Consider the following 11,609-nt stretch of genomic DNA (forward strand, 5'->3'; position numbering starts at 1 on the left):
ACCCCTGATGTAGAGCTTAGATGAGGAGGTTCACTATTATGCATACCACTGTCACCCAACACTTGATTTAGAATGCAGTGACCTCCCTTAAATCCATAAATTCAGCCAGGTGAGGTGGCTCATGCCTGTAATCCCAGCATCCTGGGAGGCCAAAGTGGGCAGATCACTTGAGGTCACAAGTTCGAGACCAGCCTGGCCAACATGGTGAAACCCTGTGTCTATTAAAAATACAAAAATTAGCTGGGCGGCGTGGTAGTGTGTGCCCATAGTCCCAGCTACTCCAGAGGCTGAAGCAGAAGAATCACTTGAACCCGGGAGGCGGAGGTTGCCGTGAGCAGAAATCACACCACTGCACTCCAGCCTGGGCAACAAAGTGAGACTCTGTCTCAAAAAAAAATTTAAAAAAAAAATCTATAAATTCTACATCTAGGAATTTATCACAAGGAAATAATCATGGCTCCGCACAAAAATTTGACAGCAAAGACTGTTATCCCATTCTGGTTATAACAATGACAATATCTGGACACATTCAAATATCCAGTGACAGAGGAGTGGCTCAAAAATCTGAGGCCATCCAAAGAATGGAATGCTATGCAGCCATGTCAACAATTATCCTGTGGTCTGGAAAGAAAGCAAATGTGATCAAATATTAACGAGTGAATCCAGGCTGAGTGCAGTGGCTCACGCCTGCAATCCCAGCACCCTGGGAGGCCAAGTTGGGTGAACTGAGTGAGCTCAGGAGTTCGAGACAGCCTGGGCAACATGGTGAAACGCTATTTCTACAAAAAATTAGCTGGGCATGGTGGCTCATGCCTGTAGTCCCAGCTATTCAGGAGGCTTAGGCGGGAGGATCGCTTGAGCCCAGTGGCGGAGGTTGCAGTGAGCCAAGATCACACCACTGCACTCTAGACTAGGCAAGAGAGCAAGATCCTGCCTCTAAACAAATTTTAAAAATTCAAAATAAAACAATTGGCTAACCTAAGTGCAGGGTATATGAGTGTTCACTGTCAACTTTTCTGTAGGTCTGAAATGTAAAAACAAAGTTGGAAATATATTTTTAAGTAAAAAATGCTCTTTTGTGAAATGTAAGTTAATAAACTTACATAGACTCATCTCCAGCCCATCAGAACTGTGTTCTCTGTTAAATAAATGTAAGTGTCTTCTTTTCTCTCTTTTCACAGGAAAGTGGTAGGTATAGATTAACTAGATAATATTTGTCTACCTAGTATCTATTCCAATCACACTCAATGTAATTTAAACTATATGTAACATGAGATTTACAGACAAAAAAAATTAGTCTCAATGTTTTCATTTTACAATTATCTCATTCTAAGGGCAAAGGAAAGCTTAACTTTGCCAAGTGTGCTAACTCATGCCTATAATCCTGGCATTTTGGGAGGCCGAGGCAGGCAAATCACTCAAGCCTAGGAGTTTGAGACCAGCCTGGGCAACATAGACTTTGTCTCTACAAAATTTTTTTTTTTAATTAGATGGGCATCGGTATGCCGGTAGTCCCAGCTACTCGGGAGGCTGAGGCGGGAGGATCACTTGAGCCTGGGAGGTTGAGGCTGCAGTGAGTCATGGTCATACTACTGCACTCCAGCCTAGGGGACAAAGACTCTGTCAAAAAAAAAAAAAGAAGAAAGAAAAGGAAGGAAGGAAGGAAGGAAGGAAGGAAGGAAGGAAGGAAGGAAGGAGGAAAGAAAGAAAGAAAGAAAGAAAGAAAGAAAGAAAGAAAGAAAGAAAGAAAGAATAAAAGAAAGAAAGAAAGAAAGAAAGAAAGAAAGAAAGAAAGAAAGAAAGAAAGAAAGAAAGAAAGAAAGAAGGAAGGAAGGAAGGAAGGAAGGAAGGAAGGAAGGAAGGAAGGAAGGAAGGAAGGAAGGAAGGAAGGAAGGAAAGGCAGGCTTAACTTGCTTGGGTTTTCAGCATTTGAAAAAAAAACTTGCTTTTACATATGAAACACAAATTATCTGGGAAGACTTCCTTGGTAGGGGTGGGTGCTCTAAGCTCTATAGATGGAAATAGCATTTGGAGGTTCATCCCATGGTCTGGATTCTTCTCCAGGCAAAGGCCCATTCTTGCTGGGTTATAAGTTCTTGTTTGAAAATCTAACCTGAATTTAAGGCATTTCAGTGATAGACTGGATTAAGAAAATGTGGCACATATACACCATGGAATACTATGCAGCCATAAAAAAGGATGAGTTCGTGTCCTTTGTAGGGACATGGATGCAGCTGGAAACCATCATTTTCAGCAAACTATCACAAGAACAGAAAACCAAACACTGCATGTTCTCACTCATAGGTGGGAACCGAACAATGAGATCACTTGGACATAGGAAGGGTAACATCACACATCGGGGCCTATTGTGGGGAGCGGGGAGGGGGGAGGGATATCATTAGGAGATATACCTAATGAGTTAATGGGTGCAGCACACCAACATGGCACATGTATACATATGTAACAAACCTGCACGTTGTGTGCATGTACCCTGGAACTTAAAGTATAATTTAAAAAAAAAAAAATCTAAACTGAAAAACAAATTCACTCAGTCACTCTAGTGCATAAGAATAAATTCACAAAAACCTTACCATTTAAATAAAAACATGGGAACTATGCCTAACTACAAGATGGCCAATATTCTGCAGAGGACTTCAGCCACCCTCTCCATTTGACTATCAAACGAGGTGATTAGATATAGTGCGTTGTCAATTTCCGCTTGAGCCTCAGTTATAGGTTGCAGGTACAGAGCTGGAGTTATCAAAGATGAATTTTAGAAAATCTGTCTCTGTTTAAAACCTTTTAAGTGCTCATACTCAGTCCCATTGCCAGGAGTGAAAACCAAACCTCCCGTATGACAAATCAATATCCAAGCCGACAGATCACACGGGATCTTCCTTATAGACCAGAACCATAGTCAATTCTTAGGTCCTTTTAAATATTAAACTCTTCACTTCCTCTCTCTACCTCTACCTGTGCGTCGCGCCTAACTTAGAACCGCCAAATCCCATTAAATCCCACCCTCACCAGCGACGCACGGTCTCCATAGGCTCCACGCGCCGCTTTTGCAGTCCCCCATTGGCCGGTTTATTGCCAGATGGCCTGCTCCCACGCCCTAGTCATCTTTGATCTCCTCGGATTCCGTGAAGCCCCGCCCTTCTCTTCTCCCCTTTGGCCCGTCTTCCCCAGCTGGCTATTTGGTTGGCCAGCGCGCTTGCCACTTACGTCATTCACCCGCGCCACCCGGAAGCCGCGGTTCCTACCAACCGTTTTTATTGCTGGCGGCCCTGAGGTAAAGGCCGCGCTTGGGTGTCCCTGGGTGGCCGGGTCCCCGAGTTGGGAGGGGCGGAAGGCTGAGCCCCCAGCTTGAGCCGGACAAGTCGATTCCCAGCGTTGAGAGGGTAGAGATGAACTGTGTGTGAGGCCAAACTGGAGCGGTCAACGTGGTCTTCCCCCTCCCCACTCCCCAGGAGCCCATCATGGCGACGCCCCCTAAGCGGCGGGCGGTGGAGGCCACGGGGGAGAAAGTACTGCGCTACGAGACCTTCATCAGTGACGTGCTGCAGCGGGACTTGCGGTGAGTGACAGTGCAGAGGGCGGGGCGTCTGGAACATTCCACGTGGTGGGTGGGGCGTTCAGAGTTAGGGCCAACCCTTTGGATTGGTGGGCGAGGCGTTCAGAGTCCGGCCCCGCGCTCCTTGGAGCGTGAAGTGGTGATGATATCCGGGGTGCAGTTTGGCTGGGACGTGGCGTTCATAGCAGGGGGCGTGTCAGCGCATGCGCGGCCTCCGATGTTTGACGGATTAGGGCTTGTTTTCTGGAGCCACAGTTCTCAGGTTCGAATCCTGGCTCGGCCATTCTTCATCCTTGTGAATACGTCATACCTCGCCTTTCTGTGCCCTATAAACTTCTCTGTGAAATGGGGAGTTTTCTGGAACCTTCCCCATGCAGTGGTTTTGAGTTTTTCATATGTCCCATCTTTGTAAATAATTTAGTAGCATGGATGCCTGAAACATAGTAGAGGTTCAATAAGTATGAAGAAATATTATTGCAATTTTTGTTAATCTAAGCAAGAAGTAAGGTGTTCAGAACTAGGACTATGAGCATCCTAAAAGGGATGGAGGATTTTTCTAGGGTGAGGATGGGACATTATGATTGGAGTTCAGTATTGGGAGTGTAGTAATAGTAATAATAGCTAACATGTAGAGAGTTTACCATTTGGTAGGCATTATTCTAGATGCTTTGAGTAAATGCTCATTTAATCCTAATGACTCTACAAGGTAATACTGTCATCTGCATTTTATAAATGGGGAAACCAAGTCCCAAACAGGTTCCTTACTTGCCAAAGCCACACATCTATAAAGGACAGAGCCCAGATCCAAACCCAGGCAGTCTGACCCAGAGCCCAAAATTAACTTGTACACTAAAAAGCCTTTTCAGCGTATGGTGACGTGAGAGTCTCAGAGGGTCATGATATGAGGTATACTAGGAGGAATGGGGCTGCCTATTGGTCACCATTGTACTTTCATCCCATCAGAAAGGTGCTGGACCATCGAGACAAGGTATATGAGCAGCTGGCCAAATACCTTCAACTGAGAAATGTCATTGAGCGACTCCAGGTAAAGACTATGGGGTTGGGTATCATTTTTTTGGTGTGTGTGGGTAAGGGAGGGAAATGGGAAGAGAGACTCCAGAGCCAAACCTGTCACCTGACCTAAGAGTTCACCACTGACCCCTACCTCTTTTTCCCTGGCCCCACAGGAAGCTAAGCACTCGGAGTTATATATGCAGGTGGATTTGGGCTGTAACTTCTTCGTTGACACAGTGGTGTGAGTGTCTACCCGCCCCTCTGAGCCCACAGGGTTCAGCTTACCCCTTCCCTCATGCAACATATATTTTTTTGAGTATCTTCTATGTACCAGGCACTATACGAGGTTTATTATCCCAGTAGGATATAAGCTAGGCGCTGGGGATGTGACAGTGAATAAAATAGGACAAAATCCCTGCCTTCCCAGAGCCTCAATTTGGGGAAGGGTGGGGAGCAAAACATACACTCTGCTAAACAGTGATAAGGACTTCCCCCGCACTTCCTCTAACCTCTCTTTCCTCAGCCCAGATACTTCACGCATCTATGTGGCCCTGGGATATGGTTTTTTCCTGGAGTTGACACTGGCAGAAGCTCTCAAGTTCATTGATCGTAAGAGCTCTCTCCTCACAGAGTAAGTCCATTCCATGAGTGTAAAAATACCACCATTTCCAACACTCTTCTCCCTTTCCCCATGGCTGCCTAGAATGATACTTAAGGACTCATCTCCCCTCCTCCTCAGAGCTGGGGCTGAAGAAATGTGGTTGCAAAGCCCATGTATAGCACATAATAAGCATTCAAAAAATGATCTTTGTATCGTTCATTCATGCAGACATTTATTGGGAATCTTCTGTATGCCAGGCACTGTGCTTAGCAGTGGGAATGCAGCAGTGAACAAGACAGAAGAGTTCCTTGAAGGCTTAAAATCTAGAAGGACTATACTGTTATACATAAATACAATTATGACCAGATCCATGAGGTCTCAGCCTGTTAGAGTTGGTAACAAGAAAACTAGTTACCTGTGATTTCACTTCCTGCTAATTTTACTATTCATTCACTGTGTTCCTGCCACACTGACCTTCACATGCTTCTTTCAGCACCCCAAGAATGATCCCACCCCAGGGCAATTGCCGTAGCTGTTCTCTCTGCCTGCACTGCCCTTTTCCCCAGTACCCACATGGCTTCCTTTCTCCTCACTCATCTCGCTTAAATGTCGCTTCCTCGATGAGGCCCTCTGTAACCTAACTTTAAAATCACAGCCCCTGGCATGCTTGATTCCCCTCCGTCTACTTTTTTTCCCTAACACTTATCACCCCCTAATATTTACTGTGTAATTTCTTGCTTTCTCATATTGTCTCCTCCAATTAGAATGTAAGTTTTACAAAGGGGGAGCTTTGGTTTATATCCCAGGTGACTAGAGTAGTACAAACATAGAGTAAACACTCTGTTTTTGTTTTTAAGAGATGGTGTATCCCTGTGTTGCCCAGGCTGGAATGCAGTGACTGTTTACAGCTGCGATCATAGCATACTACGTCCTCAAACTCCTGGGCTCAAGCAATCCCCTTGCTTCAGCCTGCCAAGTAACTGGGACTATAGGCGCACTGCTGTGCCTGGCTTTGTGTTTGTTGAAATAATTTGAAAGGGTATGCTGGAAGCAAATTAAAGTGGTTATTGAAGCAGATATGTGTTGGTGGTGATGGGGAGAGAAAGTGTGGGCTCCAGTTGAGTTTAAGGCAGGAGTGTCCAATCTTTTGGCTTCCGTGGGCTACATTGGGAGAAGATTTGTCTTGGGCCACACATAAAATACACTAATGCTAATGATAGCTGATGAACTAAAAAAAAAAAAAAAAAAAAAAAAGTTGCAAAAAAAATCACATAGTGTTTTAAGAAAGTTTATGAATTTGTGTTGGGCTGCATTCAAAGCCGTCCTGGACCGCATGTGGCCCACTGGTTGAGGGTTGGACAAGCTTGATTTATGGTTTTGTGCAGGGAAGGGCAGTTGGGAGCATAGATGAGGGATTTGAAATGTAGCTAGGGAGGGCCTCCCAGATGAAGGGACATTTGAATCATTTGACTGAGTGAAGAAGCCATGGGGCTATCTGGGGAAGAGCATTCCTGGCAAGAGGAATAGTGTGCCTGGCATGCTAGAGAAACTACCAAGAGAGGTGAGCTTGGTTTCAATGGAATGAGCATGGGGGCACTGAGAAATACACTTAGATTAACAACATCTCACAAGTGTGAATACCATTGATCTAAACTTCTTTGTTGGTTACATTTATGTCTTCCTACATTCATTTTTTCCAGAGTTTCCTCCCTTAGGGTTTCAGTAATTTTTATCTTTTCAAACCTTTCCAGTCATGGAAAGGACTAGCAGGTGTTAGTGGACCCAAAAGAACCTCAGACCTGCTGAGATTTCTGATTCTTGGTGTTCAGACCAATTAGCATATAGTTTAATGAAATGGCCTGCTTTCATGGTCAACACAATTCTGAACTGATGGTCATTTAGACCAAGTCCAGTTTGTTTGTTTTTGAGAAGGAATTTTGCTCTTGTCGCCCAGGCTGGAGTGCAATGGTGCGATCTTGGCTCACTGCAACCTCTGCCTCCTGGGCTTAAGGGATTCTCCTGCCTCAGCCTCCCAAGTTGCTGGGACTACAGGCACCCACCACCACTCCCGGCTAATTTTTGTATTTTTAGTAGAGACAGGGTTTTGCCATGTTGGCCAGGCTGGTCTCAAACTCCGACCTCAGGTGATCCGCCCACCTCAGCTTCCCAAAGTGCTGGGATTGCAGGTGTGAGCTACCGCGCCCAGCTAAAGTCCAGTTTGTATAAGAAGACTTTCCTTGTTATGTCACAGGATTTCTGAGCCTATCAAATAGATTTTAATTTTTTTGAGATTCCATGTACTTCCCCAAAATGAAGTATTTAAATTGTCAGTGCCTGCCTCCCTTGCCTGGTCTTTTTGATATACTGACCTGGTCTATTAGTGTGATGAAAAATATGGTTGACTCTTACTGCTTTATTGTAATTAGTAGGACTGTCTAGATGTTTGATTTTTCTAAGAGGTGAGGATTTGAGTCTATGTAGCTGGCTCTCCTCTTTAAAATATTTGGTTACTTGGGATATACTTTGAACTAACTTACTGGTCATTTCATGTGATCAAAAGTGTCAGTTCTTCCTGTTCTTAGTATATTTCTTTCTTTGGGAAGTAGAAAGGATGAAATCTCTGTATATTCTTTCCTGGTGACACAGAAAGGAGTACACATCCATATCTCATGAATAGACATGTAATTATAGAAGAAACAGCATAACGGCTGGGCACGGTGGCTCACACCTATAATCCCAGCACTTTGGGAGGCTGAGGCAGGCAGATCACGAGGTCAGGAGTTCAAGACCAGCCTGGCCAAGATGGTGAAACCCTGTCTCTACTAAAAATACAAAAAATTAGCCAGGAGCGATGGCAGAGGTGTGTAATCCTAGCTACTCAGGAGGCTGAGGTAGGAGAATCACTTGAACTCAGAGGGTGGAGGTTGCAGTGAGCTGAGATCACGCCACTGCACTCCAGCCTGGGCGACAGAGTGAGACTCCGTCTCAAAAAAAAAAAAAAGAAGAAACAGCATAACTATATGACTATTCACACTGCCTTACATACTAAATCAGTAGTAATTTGCTTCTCCACATAGCAAATAAAAATCAGTAGTGATAAACATCCCTTATGTGTTACAGCTAGCATTTAGTGAACTCTATTTTTCTCCCTTTTAAAATGTTGAACTCATAGGTTTTCATAAGCTAAGCTGATACCATTAACTAATTTTGTTCTCTTTTTTGATGTTCAAATTGTCCCTTAGGAGCTGATCAGGTTCATTCTTCCGTTCTTTAAGTATTACCCCCAGAATATTCTTGAAAGTATTCTTGCCCTCTGGCAACAACACCCATACTTCATTTATTTCCTGTCCCTAAACGTACACTCAACCAACTTCAGGTTCCTTTGAATGGAGTAATCACTTATTCATTCAGCATATGTTGGGTGCCTGCTCTGTGCCTCACACTGTTCTGGTCCCTGGGGATAGAGCAGGAAACAAAAAAGACCAAAATCTGCCCTCATACGGCTGACATTCTAGTCAGGGGAGATAAACAATAAATGAATGATGCAGTATGTCAGTTGTTGACAGTGCTATGGAGAAAGCATATCATGGAGATCAGAAGCATTACCTGCAATGAACAGTCGTGATTTTAAGAAGAATGGCTGACTGGATGTGAAGTGTGAGAGAGAGAGGAGTCCAGGTTTTTGGCTGAGCAGCTGGAAGGATGGAGTTGCCATTATCTGAGATGGAGAAGATAGGGGAGGAGTAGATTTGGAGGGGAAGGTCAGGAGTTTAGTCTGGAACCTGTTAAGTATGAGGTACTTATTAAACACTGAAGTGGAGTTTTAGAAGATGTCATTAAAACTCCTAGTCAAGTTCAAGAGAGAGTTCTGGGCTAGAAATAAAAACGTGGGAGATATTGGTATATGCATGGGTTCATACTACTTTTTTTTCCCAATTTAACATCCTGTCTTATTGCTCTCTACTTTTCCAACAGTATTTAGTTTCATTTACCCCTCAAACTGACTCCTACATTGACAGCACAATAAAATCCACATTCCTTATCATTATATCAAGACCCTGCCTGATCTAACCTCCTCCTACCTCTTGGACCTTGTCTTACGCCACTTTCCCTCACCACTCACTTAATTTCTAATGCTCTGACCTTACTGCCTCTCAAACAGCTCTTTGTTGCCTCTTGGCCTTTTTGTGGAAAAGGCCTTCCTACTGCTTAACCATTAGGCATTCTTCGGTTCCTTCTCATTCTTCATTCTTCAGAAAGGCCTTCCTTGACCCTTTATATCAATTAGGATTCTTTTGGGTGAGATCTGATCCAAACTGGCTTAGAGAAAAGGAGTCAACTGACTGGTTCGTGTAATTCAACCTCCTTCCTCTGCCACAACCTTCCCTTGGCTCCCATCTCACTTAAGGTCAAAGCCAGGGTCCTTACCATGGCCTTGTAAGCTTCACACAGTCTGCCTCCCTCATTACCTCTCTGACCTCACCTCTTACATTCCCCCTTCACTTATTCTCCTTCAGCCAGAGTGGCCTGTTTGCTGCACCTCAAACATGCCAGGCACACACCCACCTCAGTGCCTTTGTGTTTGCTGCCCCTTGTGTGTGGAACACATCCTCCATATAGCCACCCTACTCAAAATTCACTGTCTTTTAAGTCTTTACTCAAGTGCTTCTCAGTGAAGCCATCCCTGAGCCCTCTATTTAAAATTGCAGCCCCCCCACTCCCGTACTCCTTATTCTCTCTCATTTTTAAATTTTTTTATTGTAGTTAGAACCATCTGACACAACATTTTTTATTCCATCAGTTTTCTTGTCTGTCTCTCTTTACAAGAATTTGAAGTCCATCAGGCCAGGAGTTTTGTTTGTTGTGTTTGCTGCTATCTCCCCAGTGCCTAAAATCGCCTGGCATACAGTAGGCATTTAATAATCTTTGAATCAGTGAAAACCAGATGGTGGCTTGGCATTTCTGCATAGGAGTGAGCCAGGTGGAAATCATCCAAGATACAAGTAGATCTTGAAGTGATAAGGAAGGGTCCTCCTCATACTCATAAGTGGGGACCATTTTGCCCTTTGTTTCTTTTCTCTAGGCTCAGCAACAGCCTCACCAAGGACTCCATGAATATCAAAGCCCATATCCACATGTTGCTAGAGGTGAGAGCAGCTCACCCCACTACCAGACTCTGTGTTTAGGGTGGTGACCTGAAGAAAGGGGAGAGCGAAAGAAGGGAAGGACCATCTTTCCCTTTAAACTGGAGTCAAGGGAGGGAGGTCAGAGCAAGCCTGGGGGCGTAACCCAGACTCAATCTTTGTTCAGTCTCTTCTGTCCTCTTTTTCAGGGGCTTAGAGAACTACAAGGCCTGCAGAATTTCCCAGAGAAGCCTCACCATTGACTTCTTCCCCCCATCCTCAGACATTAAAGAGCCTGAATGCCTTTGAGTCACATGGCCCTTCTTTTTCCCCATAAACCCTGCTGGTTGCCACGGGGGCCTGTTCCTAGGGCACAAAGTTACTGAGAAACCCAGAGATCCAGTCTCTTTCTGTGGAACCTCTAAAATGCCCCAACAGTCCTGCCTCCAGCCTGTTGCCTGGCAGCATTTGCCAGTTGACCTTGTGCACTGCCCTCTCTCCTGTCATTTTGGCAACCTGGGCCCCCACCTCACCCTTCCATTCCTTTTCCTAGACACCACCCATTGAATTGCCATAGAGAATGGGCCAATTCATGGTGGAGGTTTGTTCATTCCTACAACAATCAAAGGGCCCTAAGGTTTACCCTTTCACACACCCAATCGTTACCCTAAATCCATCTCAGCCCTACCTTGTCCTAGCCCCTGCTATTGTAAGTGGTTCCAGCTTCCAATAGGCACGGAGCTGGATCCCGCTCTCCCTAGTCCGGCCCCTATTCTAGGTTGAGTCCAGCCTCCGCCAATCAACGCAGAGCCAGGTTCCTCCCCTTTTTAACTCTGGCCACAGTTCAACCCTGCCCTCTGAAGGCATTTCGTTTCTGCCACTCAATGCTCCTTCGTGTGCCTGACAGCCATCCTGCCCTCCTACCGCCGCTGTGTTCTAAATTCGTCTTCTGCCCAGCTCTATGGTCTTCTCTAACCAAAGAATTGCCCTCTCCGCCTACGCGGAGCCCAGCCCGACCCACTCCCGCCGACTGCTACGCCCATTTCTATACAAGTCCTGCTTCCGCTGAGCAGCGTGGCGTGCGGCACCACCCCCTTGGTGTTTTGGCAGGGGTCTAGGAGTCCCTCATCCGCCAATCAGAGAAAAACAGGGCTACCCACCCCCGTCCTTGGAGGCTGTCTTCCATCAATCCCATGTAAGCCAATCAGTGTGAGGCAGCCCCCCGCCCCCTACACACACGCCCCGAGCCTCGTCAGTTGCTCACAGTCCGTCAGTCCTTGAGCCAATCGGCGTAGAG

At 45.4% G+C, this 11,609-nt stretch overlaps 1 protein-coding gene and 1 long non-coding RNA gene across 9 annotated transcripts in view; one reads left to right on the forward strand and one right to left on the reverse strand.

The window, feature by feature from the left end:
- Positions 1-3,475, reverse strand: part of LOC139360800 (uncharacterized) — a 35,718-nt gene extending 32,243 nt beyond the window's left edge. For 5 of the 8 annotated variants that reach the window (XR_011618307.1, XR_011618309.1, XR_011618305.1 and 2 more), the window contains exon 1: positions 3,268-3,434. This is a non-coding gene — a long non-coding RNA (uncharacterized lncRNA). Of the gene's footprint in view, positions 1-3,027; positions 3,173-3,225 lie in introns of those variants that run through there. The other 3 variants (XR_011618304.1, XR_011618303.1, XR_011618306.1) reach the window with 3 other exon arrangements.
- Position 3,476: 1 nt separating this feature from the next.
- Positions 3,477-10,621, forward strand: LOC105463991 (ubiquitously expressed prefoldin like chaperone). Its single transcript, XM_011711558.3, has 6 exons — positions 3,477-3,577; positions 4,538-4,619; positions 4,762-4,829; positions 5,112-5,219; positions 10,273-10,336; positions 10,522-10,621. Exons 1-6 carry the CDS (start codon positions 3,480-3,482, stop codon positions 10,573-10,575), a joined length of 474 nt encoding a protein of 157 aa, XP_011709860.1. The 5' UTR covers positions 3,477-3,479; the 3' UTR covers positions 10,576-10,621.
- The last annotated feature ends 988 nt before the right edge of the window (positions 10,622-11,609 follow it).

This window comes from Macaca nemestrina, chromosome X (genome assembly GCF_043159975.1).
Source record: "Macaca nemestrina isolate mMacNem1 chromosome X, mMacNem.hap1, whole genome shotgun sequence".
Lineage (NCBI taxonomy): Eukaryota > Metazoa > Chordata > Mammalia > Primates > Cercopithecidae > Macaca > Macaca nemestrina.